A 17,483-nucleotide genomic window follows, 5' to 3' on the forward strand; every position below is an offset into this window, starting at 1 on the left:
GCATGCACGGGGAGAACATGCAAACTCCACACAGAGATGGCCGAGGGTGGAATTGAACCCTGGTCTCCCAGCTGTGAGGTCTGCGCGCTAACCATTAGACCGCCGGGCCGTCTGCATCAAATATAAATAAATGTATTAATGCGTTAAATATGTGTCACATTAATGGATGAATTGTCAGTTAATATACATTTTATGTATTTTTTTTTAACAGATCAAGACGTCATATTTTCTGGGAATATTTACGCAGGCTGGAATTTACCAAAAGGACAATTGAATTATTTGAATGAATCTTTTATTGTTCAATGCATGGGCACACATATGCTGTATGTTTTCTTTTTGCACAGTGCATGATGGGATGGGGCACTCACTATGGAGACAGTGATGTACATATGGGATGCGTTTTATTATTTTTTTTTTTTGAGGGGTGGTCCGAACATAACCCACATTCCACAGAGGAGGAGTCGGCCCACCCCTGCCGCCCTTTCTCTTGTAAATGTGACACCTTGATAAATGAGTAAGTGGCTCCAGCCTTTCCCTTACGCGTTCCTGCATAATGCATCCAGGCTTAAAGACTAAGCGCAACAAAAAAAAAACAGCAACGTGAAAAGTTTGGGTTGTTGTTTGGGTAGAAAAATTAAAAATCCAAATGAAAACGTCTTAAACGTTCAAAACTGCAAAAAAAAAAAAAAAGAGGAGAAACATGTAGCTCTGGAATAACCCTTCCTGGAGGCCTTTGTGGTTGCACCACAGCCTGCTTGTTTGTGGATGGGTTCTGGTTTTCTCTCTCTGAAAGGTTGTCATCACGCTCACCCCGCTAGACTTTGTCAAAAAGAAAGAAAAACAAAAAAAAAGAACATGCAGGGACAGCGGGAAAGCACTGCTCAAAACACCTAAATGTGAACATGTGAGTGTGTGTGCGGCTTCTCTCTCCACATCATGGATAGTTTGCTAACATGTCCAGTGCCTGCCTGGTCGGGACTGAACCGGAGCACCACCGAGTTTGTGTGGCGTTCCCCCCGCCCCAACGCTCCCCTCACCGTGACCACTAGGGCTCGCGCTCTTTAACGCTCCTCTTGTCGTATTTTTTTCTTAATCCTCCACCGACTCTCTAATCTTGAACTCTTTCCATCGATCATGTTCATCTTCATGTTCAGTTGTTGTTTTGCCTTTGGAGACGCAGATACACACAGAGCAAAAGAGTGGGAGAGAGAGAGAGAGAGAGATAGAGAGAGAGAGAAAGAGAGGGAAAGAGAGAGGGAGCGAGTGTTGTGATCGATCAGATGTTCGCAGCACCGACAGCTGCCCCCCGTTTTCGCCCCTCAGCCGATCTCCTTCCACTGGCGGTAGAACTCGGCGATGTTCTTCAGCTCCATGCCTGCCGAGCTGGCTGCCTGGACAGCCGACTGGCGGGGGGGAGGAAACAAAAAAAGGTACAATTAGGAATGGAATATTTTCCAGTCAGGATGCAACACGCATGTGCTTATCTACGACAGAAAGGCAACGCATTGCCGGTTGAGACGCCCAGCCCCCAAGCCAGGGGTTGGGTGAAACCAGATCAGACCAGGACACCAAAAAACTAACATGTGGTTTGCTGATCACTGGGACCGCCTCCACAGCAGCTTATGAGGAAAAAGACCGTTTCACTGTAGAAATGGAGCGCATGGACCTCACTAGACATTGGCTGGTGGGCTGACCGCTCGCTCCAGCGCTGGCATTGCAATCTGCTCGTTTTCATATGAAATTATAAACCTTGCTCGACAACCCCAGGTGGACCGCGCCCTGCCAAGAAGGCGCGTCAAAACAGTACGGTGCCATAACTGGAGTCAGGGACCGGCGACTCGGTACCAACAAAAACTGCATGCTGGATTGACTCTGTGGTGGTGATGTGATGATGGATCTGACCTTCATTGCCGTGGAGCGATCGCAAAGCTCGTCCACTTGATGGCCGGTGAGGAGCGTCACCATGCCGGCCGTGTCGTCGTCTCCGTTGCTCTGGGACACGGTCAACTGACGACAGCTGTCCACCATCTTGTACAGGTGCCTAGATCAAGCATGATAAGACATGAGCTCTGTTGTGTACTTTACACGTTGCAATGGTCCAACGCAATTGATGCCATGGGAGGACACACGGCAAAGTAACATTAAGGAGTGGGACAGTAGGAGACAAATATTACAAACACGAGCATAGCTACATATACATTTAAACATCGTACTAGGTTAGCATGTACATGTTTATCACGATAAGTGAATTTCCGCACAGTAACATTTAATACATAATGCCGCCTACAGAGAACATACTAACTCCTTAATTCTAAAATGACAAATACTTCAACTTGCTGATATAGTTCATCTTCAAACAGCTAAAATAATGCATAAGGCTAAAAATAAGCAATTAGCTAAAAATGTCATCCAATACTTCTCTACAAGAGAGGAGAAATATGATCTCAGGGAAGAAGTACATTTGAAACACTTCTATGCTAGGACTACGTTATGCTAGCCATAGCATTTCAGTATGTGGAATCAAACTATGGAATGGATGGAGTAAGGAAATCAAACAATGCACAACGATGAGCCAATTCAAGAAACAATACAAGCAGTTGATGTTTGCTAAATCCAAGGATGAAGAGTCTTGAACCAGTCATGATGTGCTATATATATCACTATATTGACACGCACTATGGTACACATTATGGCATTGGATGCTCATATCAAGTCCTACTTCGGTACAAGGTACATTAATAAAAAAAAACACAAAAAACCTTACCTGTCTTATCTGCCTTATGTCTATTTTATTAGTTAATTTGAGTGTAAAGGTGACTATAGGGGTGTTATTTCATGTCTAGGAGGGCTCTAATAAAGTTAAAAAGCATATTTAGAAGGTGGTAAAAATGTTGTACTTTGGTACGAGGTGTCTTAACAAAAACAAAAACAAAAAAAAAACCTTAAACTGTATTATGGAAAGCAGGAAGTGAACAAATGTAAGAGTTAGTGATTGTAAAAGTACCAGATGGAGGGGTAGGATTTAATAAGCTTTGCTTCTTCCTACTCCTTTTGGACATGTGGAACTGGGAACTGATTATGGGATGCACTCAATTGGAATCTGATGCATGTTCAAATGAAATTAAACCATTTTCACAGTTGAGAATAGAAAACCGGTATGACTTTCAAAATAAAATCCTTACCATAATTAGAGCCCTCTAGACATGAAATAAAACCCAACCAGTCACCTTTACACTCATATTACCCAATAAATTAGATATAATCAAAGAAAATAAGCCAATTAACTGAGACATAACTAAGACTCAAGCCCGTGTGTTTCAATAAATGTTCAGACAAGTGGACAGGAAGAGACATCTGGAATTGAGTTCAGCTGGAGGACGGCCAAAACAGTAGCCATAACAGTATGATTATGACTATTATGGGATAAATACTTGTGAATTAATAATAGCCGGTCATTGAGATCTAGTGCGTGCTTTATGTTATGTTATATGATGTAATGATGTATACCAGGCGTCGATGTCCTGGCGTTTCAGTTTATCCCTTTCAAAACTTCGACCCGACTCCTTCTGGCAGCGGATGTACCTGTGTGGCAAAGAACACTCCGGTAACAGTGACGACGGCGAGTAAAGAAGATATAATACTTTGGGGAAGTGCGCACCTGTTGCCTTTACGGAACTCAGACTCCAAGAAGCGGATGCTGTCACGCGCGCCGGCATTCTCCTTCTTCAGTCGGTCCAGTCCATCGATCACTGCAGCACAACAGGACACAGCGAGCGTCGAGGGAATCTGAATGTGTATTTGAGGAAATGGGATTGAAATCAGCGCGCTGACCTGTTCTTGGGATGATAATGATGAAGCACCCGCTGCCCGCCAGATGCCGGATGACGCTCAGATTCTGGCACAGAGCAGCCGTGTCGGGCACCAGGTAAGGGGACATGGAGGACTGGGCCTTGGGCTGCTGGAGACTGCCCTCGAGCTGCGACACCTCCAACTGCAAGGACATGAGTCAGTTGTGCTCATAAGTATTCATACCCCCTGGAAAAATTCAGTAATGTTCGATTCTTTTCTTTGGTTGATGGACATTATGACATTGATGATAACATTTGTATTTCCACCCCTGTTCAAAAGTATCCATACCCTTGTCCTCCTGAAGTATAAAGTCATCTGTTTTTCATTGTTCAAGTATTTTTTTACTTGCAAGATGTGTCTTGTTGGTCCCTGCAATGTTATTCAACAAATCCAAGTAAATGTTAACTATAAATTGAGGGGAACTGAGTGAGGACCTGAGGTTTGGGCTACAAAGCAATATCCAAATGCTTTCAGGTCCATAGAACCACAGTCCAGAGCATAATTAAGAAGTATAAAGAATTCCACACAGTGAAGAACCTGAGAAGACCTGGAGGGAAGCCCACAGTCTCAGCCAGGCAGGCGAGAAAATTGGTACGGGCCGCCACCATTAACTCCGATATCACCACCAAGGAGATGTTGCGTGACCTCGGTGACAAGGGAAGCAATATCTCAAGACAGACACTCCAGAGGACATTGAATAGGGCAGGACTCAAACTCAATGGACGCCGACCACGCAAGAAGACTCCACTCCTCAAACCCAACCACACAAGAGCACGTCTGGACTTTGCCAAAAAACACCTAAACGAAGCCATGGCATTTTGGTCATCAATTCTGTGGTCAGATGAGATGAAGATGGAGCTCTTTGGGCACAGAGATGTTGCTTACGTTTGGCGAAAGAAGGGTGAAGCTTTCAAACCAAAGAACACGGTGCCAACTGTGGGGCTGTTTCTCAGCGAGTGGCACGGGGAACCTCATTAAGGTGGACGGCATCATGCAGAAGGAACATTACATCGAGATCCTCCAGCAGAACATCCAGCACTCTGCTGCAAAACTTGGTTTAGGGCCACATTTGCTCTTCCAACAAGATAGCGACCCCAAACATACCGCCAAAAAAGTCAAGAAATGGTTTGAGGACAATGAAATTAATGTTTTGGAGTGGCCAAGCCAAAGCCCAAACCTCAACCCTATCGAAAATCTGTGGCGGGAACTCAAGGTGAAGGTTAGTGCAAGGAAACCATCCAATCTGAAGGACCTGGAGAGAATTTCCAAGGTTTAATGGGCCAAAATCCCTGTGGAAACGTGCTGGAACCTGGTAGTCAACTACAGGAATCTGTCATTGGCTATTAAGTGACATCATAAAGCAGGGTATGAATACTTTTGAACATGAGATGTTTTGCAAATTTGTGAAATAAAGCAGAAAAATATTTCTTTGTTAAAACCTGTTGTAACCTTTTATGTCATTTGTTGTAGAATAAATGGAATCTAGAAAGAAATAGATGGGAAATACTCCAAAAATGATAGGGGTATGAATACTTCTGAGCACAACTGTAGCTACATTCCACATGTAAGGAGACAAGAGTGACATTATGTTCACACCTGGAGTCGAAGCTGGGCCATGTCCCGCATCAGTCGATTCCTACGGGCCTCCTCTTCAGCCTGTAACGTTTATAAAGCAAAACTATTAAATGTAACATTCCCACTGATGACAAAACAGTTCCACACAGACAGAGAGATGTTGGAGGTCAAAAGTCGCTAACCATTCGGAACTGGGCCTTAGCCTGCAGCACCAGATTGTCGGGCTGCGACTGAGTGACGCTGGTGAAAATGCCCGCCTCCGGGTTGAAGTGCAGCACGTTGCCCTGGAGACTGGTAAGGAAATGGCCAAAACTGCGAATGCAACACACTCGCACGATGCACTGCAAGAAGGCAAGGGAGAGCAGACTTTTATGTAATACGCCTGCTTGTATGGTAAAAGTATCACAAAGTAACACTTGCCATGCATTTATTAACAGTCATTGTCATCAAACTCATGATGCAACTCATCCATTTGATCTTTAAGCTTTTTAGAAATTCCACTAAATACACTTAATCTTGTGCTTTTATTTTGAAATTGATTAAAAAAAAATTTATGCAGCGGGATGGTCTATTAATACTTGTATATGAGAAAAAAATAAGCCAGATTATTTCGGCCTGCATCTAAAATCTCCAATATTGATTGATTATAATCAGCTGTTTAAGTGGAATGTGTATTTTCTCTTTGTCATAATTGTCATATTTGGAGGTAATGGTAATAAAATGGTAATAAAAAATATATAAAATGGTAATAAATTGTGTGTTAGAATGTGTGTACCTCCTGAAGCGGACCGAGGGAGACGCTGTGGGGAGCAAAGTCCAGGCGGCGGTGAGCGACGGCGAGAGCAGGTAAGTGTCGCAGGGCCACGTCCTCGGGCAGTAGCAGAGTCTGGACCAGAGCGGGCCGCTCGCACTCGTTGAGCAGTTCCGTCACCTCCGGGTTGAGGTCGACCTCTACAAGGCACATGTCGGCAAGGTACGTAAAAAGCACGTAAGCTAACATTAACATCATTAACTCACCGGCCTCCAGCATCCTGCTGCCATCGGGTAGAAGATTGAGGAGCACAGACAGGCGGTTCCAGAGGCTCTGAGAACTCTGCAGAGAGAGAAAAGTTGAAGTTTCATTCCTGAAACGAACGTCTGGAGGCGTGCCCTCACCTGTGCACACATGAGGATGATGTCCGTGTTTGTTCTGAGCCAGTCGATGAAGACCTTCACCACCTGGATTAAGCCCTGATTGGTCAGGATCTCCAGCTTCTCCAGCAGCGTCTTCTCACTGTGCACAAAATGAGCGCTGTGCTGGCTGCCCTCTGAATCCGAGTCCAGGTCTGAGGGAGGAAGTTCACGTTCATTTCTGGATTCTTTATCAATGAATTACACAACAAAAGGAACATTACCATTTTCATTGGTCCCATTGGGTGTGGTCTGGTTCACGTCGCAGGGCGAGTCGCTGGTGGTGATTGGGGTCTCCTGGGAAGGTGGCGTGGAGTCGTCAGTGGGGGTGGGCCCACTGGAAGCAGCTTGAGGCTTGAGCAGCATGTTGCTGAAAGTCGGAGCCAGGCGGAAGCAGCGCTTTGCCTGAAAAAGCTGAGAGGACATTGCCTGGAGGTTGCTGCTGATGCTGGCCTCGTTTGCCGCCAGGGGCCCGTTAGCGGTGGGCGGCGTGTCCCCGCCCCCGTTGCCGCCCTCCTCCTTGGGATGTTCTTCATCCTCTTCTTCATCTTTGCGTTCCGCTGCGCAGTTGTCGCAGTTCTCTGCGTCGTCCATGTCCTCCAGGTCTGAGCGCGATTCCTGGCTGTTCATGTCGGAGTCCGTCTCCACGTCAAAAGCCGTCCCGCCTTCCTCCTCTTCCTCAGAGCCGCTCCCCCAGCAACCTTCTCCGCCCAGTGGGTTGTTCTTCAGTTCTTTACCGAGAGTGGACTGATCGGGCGGCACTCCGGGCGACGGGCACCCAGCTGAAGCAGCGCTTCGATCTCTCGTTGCCAGCGTCTCCTCCTCCTCGTCTTCTTCCTCGTCTTCGCTCTCAAAGCCTTCGCTCAGGTCGCTCTCATCCTCGTCTTCTCGCCGGTCCTTGCGGGTGCAGCGCCGTCGGCGGAGTCGAGAGAGGCGGGTGTACTTCTTTTTCTGCTTCTGTTTTTCCTCGACTTCCACACCACTTTTCTTCTTGGGGCCGACTTCATTTTTCTCCTCTTCATCCTCTCGCTCCAGGGATCCGTTCTGCAGAGGCCTCTCCTCAGGACCGTCTGTAGGCAGAGCATCCCTCGTCTCAAAGTCATCTAAAGGAGAAGAAGAAAAGATTTTGTCAGTAAAAATAGCATAGCGGCTTGGCTTATGGAACTGTATTTTAAGGCCATATTTTAGAAGTTGTTTTGGCAGTCATGGCCCAAATTGGGGGCAAGTAGCGCAGTGGCACACCAAACACAGCAGTGGGGTAAAAAAAAAAAAAAAGAAGAAGAAGCTTTCTATCTACAGGATTGGAAAGGGATGACGGGAGAGTGAGGGTATCCTCATACTAGACCATTTGTACTGTGCTTCCCTGAACATTTGTGCCGATTAAATTATCATAACACAGAAAACCTATTTCCAACATTATCATTATCAAGACATGGAATAACACCACTGCAGTAACCTTTACACTCCTATTAACCAATATAGTAGACATAAGAAGAAAAGTGAAAACCTAAGGAATAAATAAGTTCTGGTGGCGTGGAGAGGAAGTGACATCTGGGATTTGCACCTACGCTTCAGCTTGGCGTGGGTTGCAGCCGCAACAGTAGCCCATGTTAGGGATTATTGTGCCTATCGTAAGATCTTTCGAACCTGCAACAAAATCTGCGATTAAGTCTGGTGCTTGTGTGTCTCGTCCAACATTACCCCTAGTGACCAGTGTAGAATACTATGGTACATGTCATCACGTCTTTGAATGAGTCTTCTTTATTTCTATTCATGTCATTATTATTTTGTTAAAATTGTAGATTATTGATTGTTACTGAGGGCGGCACGGCGGTCTAGTGGTTAGCACGCAGACGTCACAGCTAGGAGACCAGGGTTCAATTCCTGCCTCGGCCATCTCTGTGTGGAGTTTGCATGTTCTACGGGTACTCCGGTTTCCTCCCACATTCCAAAAACATGCTAGGTTAATTAGCCACTCCAAATTGTCCATAGGTATGAATGTGAGTGTGAATGGTTGTTTGTCTATATGTGCCCTGTGATTGGCTGGCCAATCACATTATTGATTTTCCGATCAGGATTTTCCACAAAGACAGGAAGTCTCACACACAGCAGCATGCTTGTTCCAGATGATGCAACAGGAGCAGAGGATTTGAATTTTTTTTTCTATTATGTTGGTTATTATTAAGAATATACATGCACTTCCACTTGGCAAACGTACTGTGTTTTTGGTGTTAAGTGGGCCCAGACAGGGTGTGATCATTGTACTGTTGAGTATGCCATCAGATGAACACGTTTGACTGGAGCACGAGAGCATGTTTGTTAAGATCATTAGTCAGGTATGCGCCGCTACAAAGGTTACACCCACTTTGAGCTGCAGCAACAATGCACGCATCAACACGTGCACTTGTTTCGACATGGTACCAGCATCTCACCAGCAGCGTCTGTGTTCAGTGGTGGCACCTGGCTCTCCCCTTCCTCCAGTTCAGCTTGCAGTCTGATGTTCACATGGTTGATCAGATGGGAGAACAGGGCCAGCGTAAAAGCGATGGATGCGCTATACTGCTTTGATCCTTATGCACAAACAAAATACACTCATTGACGTTCACATCTAAAACATTATGTCTGTCCAGTTTGTCCCACCTCCTCTCTTCAGGCTGTGCACCACCATCAAGCATGTGACCACCATCTTGAAAACCAGTGTGTCGGGCAGCACGGTGCAGGAGCCGTCGGTGTGCTGCTGCTCCTCATCCTCCTCGCTGAGGGAGTGGTGGGCGCCACAGTGGGTGTGCGCCAGCGGCGGCGGCAGGTAGAAGAGCACCAGGTTGAAGTCCTCCAGCACAGACTGGCACAGCGAGGTCAGCTCTGCCTCCATCAAGCTTGAGAAATGAGAAGACGTACGACCATGGAAAACGTTAACAGCTTCTGCTTGTTTGGACTACATCTTGTGACGTAGACACTCCTTCCCTCCGCGCCCACAGTGCAGTTCACCTGTTCTTGGGCTGCAGTAGACTCTGCAGGTACATGAAGCTCACCAGGACGCGCTTGATGTCTCTGGACCTGCAGGAAAACAGGGAAGACGAGATCATGGAAACCAGACGCTTTTGTTTACTGTTGCTTTAATTACCTCTTCTTTAACCTTTTTTAAACTTTACAGACAGTTATTTTAACGTAGTAAAGTAAATAGGACAGATACAGATGTGAACAATAACATTAAGTAGGGTTCCATACCATTTACTTTTAAGGGAGGCAGCTCCCTGCCTTTTCTCAAGTGTAATGGGAGGTCACATTCATTACTTAACACAACAGATGCTGTCTTCTTTTTTTCTGCTTGTATTTGTAAAGGACTACAAAAATAACATCAATGCAAAATCATTATAGTATTGCTGAAACAACAATAAAACCTAAAGCCTAAAATATGACTTTTTTCCCCCCGGAAGCTTCTGGAATGTGAGGCTATAATGTAATAATATATATTTTCTATATAATATAATAATTAATGTGAAGAGGGCTTGAATAATAAAAAAAAAAAAAACATATTTAGAAGATTTTAAAATCTAATTATTCAAGGTGCCCTGCGATTGGCTGGTCACCAGACCTGGGTGTACCCCCACCTCTCACCCAAAGTCATCTGGGGTAGGCTCCAGCATACCCCCACATCCCAAATGAAGGTTAAGTGACATAGAAAATGAATGAATAATTGCATGAATCGCTGTGAATTAATTTACATGAATCGTGATTAAATATAATTCATTAATCTATATTCATTGTGTTTCATTTTGCATGAGCAAAGAGACTCAAGAAAGAACGTGGGCAGAATCCCTAGTGGAATCGCTGACTAATTGCTTCACTTCAAAAGAAAACTGCACTTTTTTGGAATTTTGGTCATCATCCCCAATCGTTATGGAAGACGTGAACGCATCTTTTTCCTGTCTGTGCGTTCTAAAAAGATACAAAAATGGATAAAAAGAGGTAATTAATGCTCGTAATGGGACACACCTATGTGAGACCGCCTATAAGGCCAGCTATTAAACCACCACCAATAACAATAACAGATTGCACCATTGGTCGTTGTTTGAGTCAAAGTGGACTTCATGGGAGACGACCGAGGAGGACACCACTGTTAGCTAATCAAAGCAAGGTACAGTGAAATCTCAAGACTATCAAGGCATCCTGGAGAGAAATGTGCTGCCTAGTGTCAGAAAGCTTGGTGTCGGTCGCGGGTCATGGAAAACAGGATAACGATCCAAAACACAGCCAAACGCACCCAAGAATGGCTAAGAGAAAAGCGTTGGGCTATTCTGGAGTGTCCCTTTTATGAGCCCAGATCTGAATCCCATTGAACATCTGTGGAAGGAGCTGAAACATGCCATCTGGAGAAGACACCCGTCTAACTTGAGACAACTGGAGCAGTTTGCTCCTTCGGAGTGGGCCAAAATACCTGCTGACAGGTGCAGAAGGCTCATTGACACTTACAGAAATCGTTTAATTGCAGTGATCTCCTCAAAAGGTTGTGCAACAAAATATTAAGTTATGGGTACCATCATTTTTGTCCAGGCCTGTTTCTTTTTTTTTTTTTTTATTAATTATGTTAATCAACAATTCAAAAGTGATGGCTGATTTTGATCGTTAATCGTTACTTTTGTAAGTTTCAAGTGATTTCAGTGAGAATTGTGGGATTTTCTTTCTTTAACTGAGGGGTACCAACAATTTTGTCCATGCGTGTAGCTAGCCGCCGTGGTGTGGTGAGGTGTCACTACGCCAGTCATGTAGTTCTTCAGCCTAACAGTGTTAATAATGTAGCCGTAGCTTGGTTAATATGCAGGTCACGTTATGAAAATTGAACATTTTTGGGAGTTTTTTTTTTTTTTTTTTTAAAGACCGTCAAAATAGCGCCCTCATTGTTGCTGTTTTTCTCTCTTTAGAATGCACAGAAAAGAGAAAGATGTGTGTTCATGTTTCAATAAGGATTGTAGATGACAAAATTCCAAACAGATGCAGTTTTCTCTTAAAGCTGGATTTGCTTCAGAGGAAAGAAAAATCAAGTCATACTATGGCAGTCGACTATTCCATCAGGGAGTTTCGCATTGAGGGGGCCAATGCGCTTGTTTAGTCTTCCATATTGAGTGGTTTGATTATGCAATTATCCAGTTGCACAAGCACGACACTACTTGGACAAACTGACTGCAATGCTACCCAAGTGTATAACTGTGTTAACGTTTTTAATGAGATTAATATTGATGATGGATTAATCCACAGCCCTATGTGAATAATAAAACTGAAATATAATAAATCCCTCCAAACATCTGCTACGTTTTTTCCGAGCAGCATCCTCACCTCTGTCGGGATGGCGACAGCTTCTTCATTTCCTGCTTCTTCACTTGGTGGTACATCTTGGCCGCTTTGTCAAAGAGGCGCTTCAGGTTGCCATAGGCACCTTCGAAGGGGGTCTCCGATTGGATACTAGACAGCAGAGGGTGACACTTCTGTCAAAATGTGCCACTAAAAAGGTGCCCTATCATGAAAAAGTGACTTTTAAATGGTGTTTAACAGGAATATGTTTCCCTACAGCCTGTTCATGATACTCCACCCCAAGCTAGCTAGATGAATCCGGAATGTGCATACAGGCTTCGCTACACATCTTAAAATGCAGCTTGTGGCTCTCCCAACAGACACGGGAGCAGTAAGTTTGATCACTTATTTTTCTTCAGTGTATATGCTAACCTAGCACATTGCTGCTGTTAAAATATATGAGTGTAATGTTAGCACTTGGGCTAACATACAGTATCTAGTAACTCTAGTATTGCTAACGTTTGTGTTTACCCCGGGATCACACTGAATGCATTGAGGCTCCTTTGCGGCCGCTGGAAGAATTCCGTAAGATTGAAATCTGTGTTGTAGGCTCCCACTAGCTCCTTGCAGTACAGTTGCGGCGGCCGTAATTGATAATACAGTAAACCTCGGATATATCGGATTCAATTGTTCCCACTGGTTTTGTCCGATATAAGCGAAATCCGTTATATGCGTATACCGGAAAATGTCCGTTTTACGCATATATCGGATTTATATCCGGAATATGCGTAAATGGGATTTTATCCGTTATAAAAAGGCACTTCCTTGACTATGTTTCCAATGTACCTGGACGCGCAGGCAACGCTGCAAATGACGTCGTATAGCGGCCTGTCACGATTCTGCGAATCGGAGCGCCACGATGCAGCCATCCGATATATGCGAGGGAAATTTCATGGAAATGCATTGGAACGGGACTGGAGATTTTGTCCGAAATAGGCGAAATCCGTTATAAAAAATCCGATATATGCAATGAATTTTTATTGGAAATGCATTACAGAAAAATTGGTTCTTTTTTATCTGTCCGTTGTGAGCGAATTTCCGATATATCCGAGTCCGATATATCCGAGGTTTACTGTAGTTGCAGTGATGATTTGGATGACATCCATAGCATGAGAGGTCCTTTCCGGCATGCCGGAGTGGAGCCACAACGGCTTCAGTGTGATCCCAGCCTTGATGTTAGTTGTTGGCATCTACTATATTGGACAAGTGTCAGTTAAGAGTGTATATGTCAAAAGTGGACAATAGCACATCTCAGAGATGCACACTCTGATGTGGACAAACAAGCTCATTAGCATTAAAGCTACAGACACACGGAACAGCATGTTCTTATTAGACGCACTTTTCAACAGCATCAAGGTTAACACACTTCCAAACCACTACTGTAGAATTAGCTTATGGGAGCTTTACAGAAAAGAGACACGCGACATTGCTATGCGTTACTCACCAGCGTAGATAGTAATAAGTTGCTTCTACATTGTAGAATTTGCTTCCCGCCAGAGTGCCCAGCTGGTTAAAAGGCATCCCTGCAGAGGAGAGGGCTTAATTCTCTGTGAAAATAAAATACAGAGTCACTGGCGTGGGCTAGTCACTCACCTACGTGCGGCATGACGGACAGCGCCTGATGGTAGAACCTCTCTGCCAGATGCTCCGCCTCCACCCCGGCGAGCTCGTTCTGGTAGCGAGCTGCAAAGGAACGCCGGCACATTAGGTGCCTGATGACTAATTTGGCGATTTGGTACCTACCGAGATCTCCGAGGTAGACGAGGCAGCGATGACAGGCCATCTGCGCCCACTCCATCTCCTTGGGGGAGGCCGACACCGCCTTCTTTCGGCCTGCGGTTATATGTGGCATGTCACAATGTGTGCAAATATCTGAGCTTCCGCTCATGTGTTAACTGACCGATGAGCGGGTCAGTGACGTGGGTCCAGTCGATGCAGTTCTGCAGCTCCAGCTGGTAGTGGGACTGTATGTACAGCAGCAGGTGCTGGTAGAAGCCCACCCCGGCAATCAGATGGGTCCTGTAGGCGCACTCCAGGACGCTGCGGCTGTGGATGTGCTACGACGCAACACAAGAGAGTCACAAATACCACGTCAAAAAGGACACAAAGACAAACAACAAGCTCCGTCAGCATCAGCAGTTACCTTCTTGTTGGTCTTGATGACCTGGATGACCTCATAGTAGACCTTCCTCCACAGCAGCTCCTCGGCCTTGCGGCCGTAGTCCACAGGGTGCAGGAACATCAGTTTCACACAGAGCTCCCTCAGCCTGATAAGAAGAAAAAGAGCAAGAATTCCGTCAGTGTGATCCCGGTGTGGCCCAGTAACATATAAGAAATATATAATAACATATAACATATAAGAAATATATAATAATTGGTGATGGTTAGTTAATAGTGGACATTCGTTTTGTTCGTTGGGAGAGTCAAGACGGGCTGCGCGGCGGGCGAGTGGTTAGCGCGCAGACCTCACAGCTCGGAGACCCACCCTCGGCCATCTCTGTGTGGAGTTTGCGTGGGTTTTCTCCGGGTACTCCGGTTTCCTCCCACATTCCAAAAACATGCTAGGTTAATTGGTGACTCCAAATTGTCCATAGGTATGAATGTGAGTGTGAATGGTTGTTTGTCTATATGTGCCTTTTTTGATTGGCTGGCGCCTTTCGCCCGAAGACAGCTGGGATAGGCTCCAGCACCCCCCGCGACCCTTGTGATAAGCGGTAGAAAATAAATGAATGAGAGTAAAGACAATTATGCAACACTTCAAATACTCCTAAGAGTTGAGAAATAAGTAGTAGGTGCAAGAGTGATTGAGATTATATATATATATATACTTATATTGAGTTTTAGGTGTTCCTAATGAAGCCAGCATACATAAATTGAAACAATTGACCATTTTTTTTAATCAATCACGTCATGGGACATAAGATAAGAGGAGACAATGACAGCATCATTGTCAACTTCCTTTTCCCCAGTATACTGCGTAATCCCAGCCACTACTTATATTTAACAATAATTACATGAGCTTTGAATCGCCCCTCTCTCTGTGTCCTTGGACTGTTTCTTGGCCATTATTTGGATAGCGCTTACTGTGCTAAATATTTCCTGAGAAGAGAAGGCGATATATCCAACAAACAACTAACAAGCGAACGTATCGCCTCGCTCACATTCAATTATGCAGCAGAGGGATCCGATCACACTCACCCTGTGATGTGATCGCTCCTCGCCAGTTACACACATGATAACTATCACATTTCGTGATTTTCAACCACTGTGCCGCGGCACACTCGTGTACCTTGAGAAACCATCAGGTGTGCCGTGAGGAACTATCCAATATCACTTTTTATAATTAACATTTATTAATCATTATTTACAAATATGATGTCAATAGTATACATGGACCCAAATATTCCAATTGCATTTGGTTTATTTGCTCAAACGGAAAGAATTGAACGGGGATGGAATATTCCTTTAACCAATCCGATTGAGGTATCTTGTACCCGCTCAAACGGAAAGTCGTCAGGGTGCCTTCTTCTTCCTGGTGTTTTTCTTCTTATTGGCGGTTGGCAAGCAGCTTTCGTGTGCATTACCGCCATCTGTGAAACAGAATCTAAACCCTTCTATACTTTATTCACAAGTCCAGTTTTATTAAAAAAGAAAATATATATCTATATAAAACATGTCCTGAGTTTAATTATAAAATATTAGCAAGATTGAATTTGATCTTTTCCTGTTTAAATTGATCCCGGGTGCGTTCTTTCAGCGCGTGCTCAGATATGACGTAACACGCAGATCCAGACGTTCTTCACTTTTAAAAATGGAGGCGAGCGATCGGAAATTGGACTGCTAAGCAAAGTTTGTTTTTGATTCAAACTAAATTTCAAGACTGGACAGACGAAAAACTGGCAATACGGAGTTATTCCAACAAGTGAAAGAAAAACGCGGGGAAGCCGCAATCACGTGATGTTGATGTTTACGTTTTACTGGGCATGCCCTATTGACTATTCTGTTTGATTTTCACGGCGCATGTGATTGGAATATTGGAATATTCCTTTCCATGGATACCATTGTTTCCCAAAAGGTCATTGGGAAAGAGAAAAAGTGGTGATGTAAAAACGTGGCTACTGTGGAGTGTCTGTGGGGTAAAGACTGGCAGAGCAATGTAATATTATATGTAATATAATATAATGTAATATTGGTCCGTGTGGCAACACCTACCTTGTTCCTCCCATAGACTTACTGATGCACGTGTGAGGTCGTGGTGACATTTTGGAACATTTTTGGTTAGTGGTGTGCCACAAGATTTTTACAATATAAAAAACGTGCCGTGGCTCAAAAAAGGTTGAAAAACACTGGCTTGGACCAAACGTGTATTCAAAGTCACGAATGAATGAGATGATCATTCCAGGTAGGGATGACTGGTCTACATACACCGCATATGTAAATCCAATGACAGCGACACCTACTTGTTGCGGAGGCTGATGTTCTCCGGCTTGAAGACCTCCCTGAAGGACGCCTTGCTACCGATGATGACGTCAAGTTTGTGCACAGACTCGACCACCGCTCTGGAGAAGTAGACATGTTGTAGCAGATGAGCAGATGTCAAAACACCAAAGACAAAACAAAACAGAAAAACACACAGAGCTCAAATTCCTTTCTGTTCCACTGCTTTCAGACACGGGAGCAGCTAAGTCCGGATGCTAACACTTGACAGGAGCTAGTTTTAACAGCAGGCGTTCCTCTGTTGCACGACTACTTGACGTGTTATAAAAGCTACTAAATGACCTCCCTTAATTTGGATCAAAACACGCCAAAGTTGCACAATGACGTCCAATAAGCACCTCTGTCAGCAGGACACAAAACCGGCCTCATTCTTACCTGTAAAGCCGCTTGATGAGAAGCACTTTCGCCTCCGGTTCGCTGTCCTGTCCCGGTCCACTCATGTTACCGACTTGTCCCGGTAAGTGTCACCCGGTCGTCACCCGCTTGTCACGGATCCTCTGGGTTCGCTCCCCCACCCTCCGCCCGGCAGTGACAACCGTGTTGTTAGCCAGCTAGCACTAGCCTCCGTGGTAGCGTTAGCTCGCCACCCCCGGTCCCGCCGAGTCTCTTTCGTTTCGTGTGAACTTTGGCGAGCCCCCCCTCTGCCCATCCGTTCCGAACACCGGGTGAGATCAGTGCCCGGTAATGCGCGTTCTTCCCGGTCAGCTGAAGCACCCTGGTTCGCCTCTGGTATTGCGCTCCAGTGTAGCCATTGCGACCAGGGCGGCCATTCTTCCTTACAGACAGTTGACCGCTCGATTATCGCGAGAATTCAGAGAACACGTGTGAGGTTGCCAGGTGGGCAGTGAATCCCCGGTTTTCTATTAGTGATAGATTCATTTCACGTCGGAGGTAGTATTTAAGTATATTTATTTATATTTGGCTGTGTGAATACCAACAAATCTTTTCCGTAGCGTTATTTGTTTTTAGATCTGCATTATTTAGTTACAGTTGCACTCATTCAACCATCATTATAAATTCTATTGATTTGCAAATCTATTGCG

At 44.9% G+C, this 17,483-nt stretch overlaps 1 protein-coding gene across 1 annotated transcript; it reads right to left on the reverse strand.

Annotated features, from left to right (window-relative positions):
- Positions 1 to 295: 295 nt before the first annotated feature.
- smg5 (SMG5 nonsense mediated mRNA decay factor) lies at positions 296 to 17,265 on the reverse strand. The gene is made up of 22 exons (XM_058052892.1): positions 16,816 to 17,265; positions 16,404 to 16,502; positions 14,087 to 14,210; positions 13,844 to 14,000; positions 13,687 to 13,776; positions 13,537 to 13,626; positions 13,388 to 13,466; positions 11,929 to 12,054; positions 9,583 to 9,651; positions 9,235 to 9,470; positions 9,027 to 9,164; positions 6,819 to 7,697; positions 6,580 to 6,749; positions 6,442 to 6,517; positions 6,200 to 6,375; positions 5,607 to 5,765; positions 5,446 to 5,505; positions 3,832 to 3,991; positions 3,659 to 3,749; positions 3,508 to 3,582; positions 1,903 to 2,041; positions 296 to 1,403 (listed from the first exon to the last, which is right to left on the reverse strand). The coding sequence occupies exons 1-22, from the start codon at positions 16,878 to 16,880 to the stop codon at positions 1,320 to 1,322; spliced, it is 3,342 nt and encodes a 1,113-aa protein (XP_057908875.1). The 5' UTR covers positions 16,881 to 17,265; the 3' UTR covers positions 296 to 1,319.
- Positions 17,266 to 17,483: the final 218 nt, after the last annotated feature.

Source organism: Doryrhamphus excisus, chromosome 17 (genome assembly GCF_030265055.1).
Source record: "Doryrhamphus excisus isolate RoL2022-K1 chromosome 17, RoL_Dexc_1.0, whole genome shotgun sequence".
Taxonomy (NCBI): domain Eukaryota; kingdom Metazoa; phylum Chordata; class Actinopteri; order Syngnathiformes; family Syngnathidae; genus Doryrhamphus; species Doryrhamphus excisus.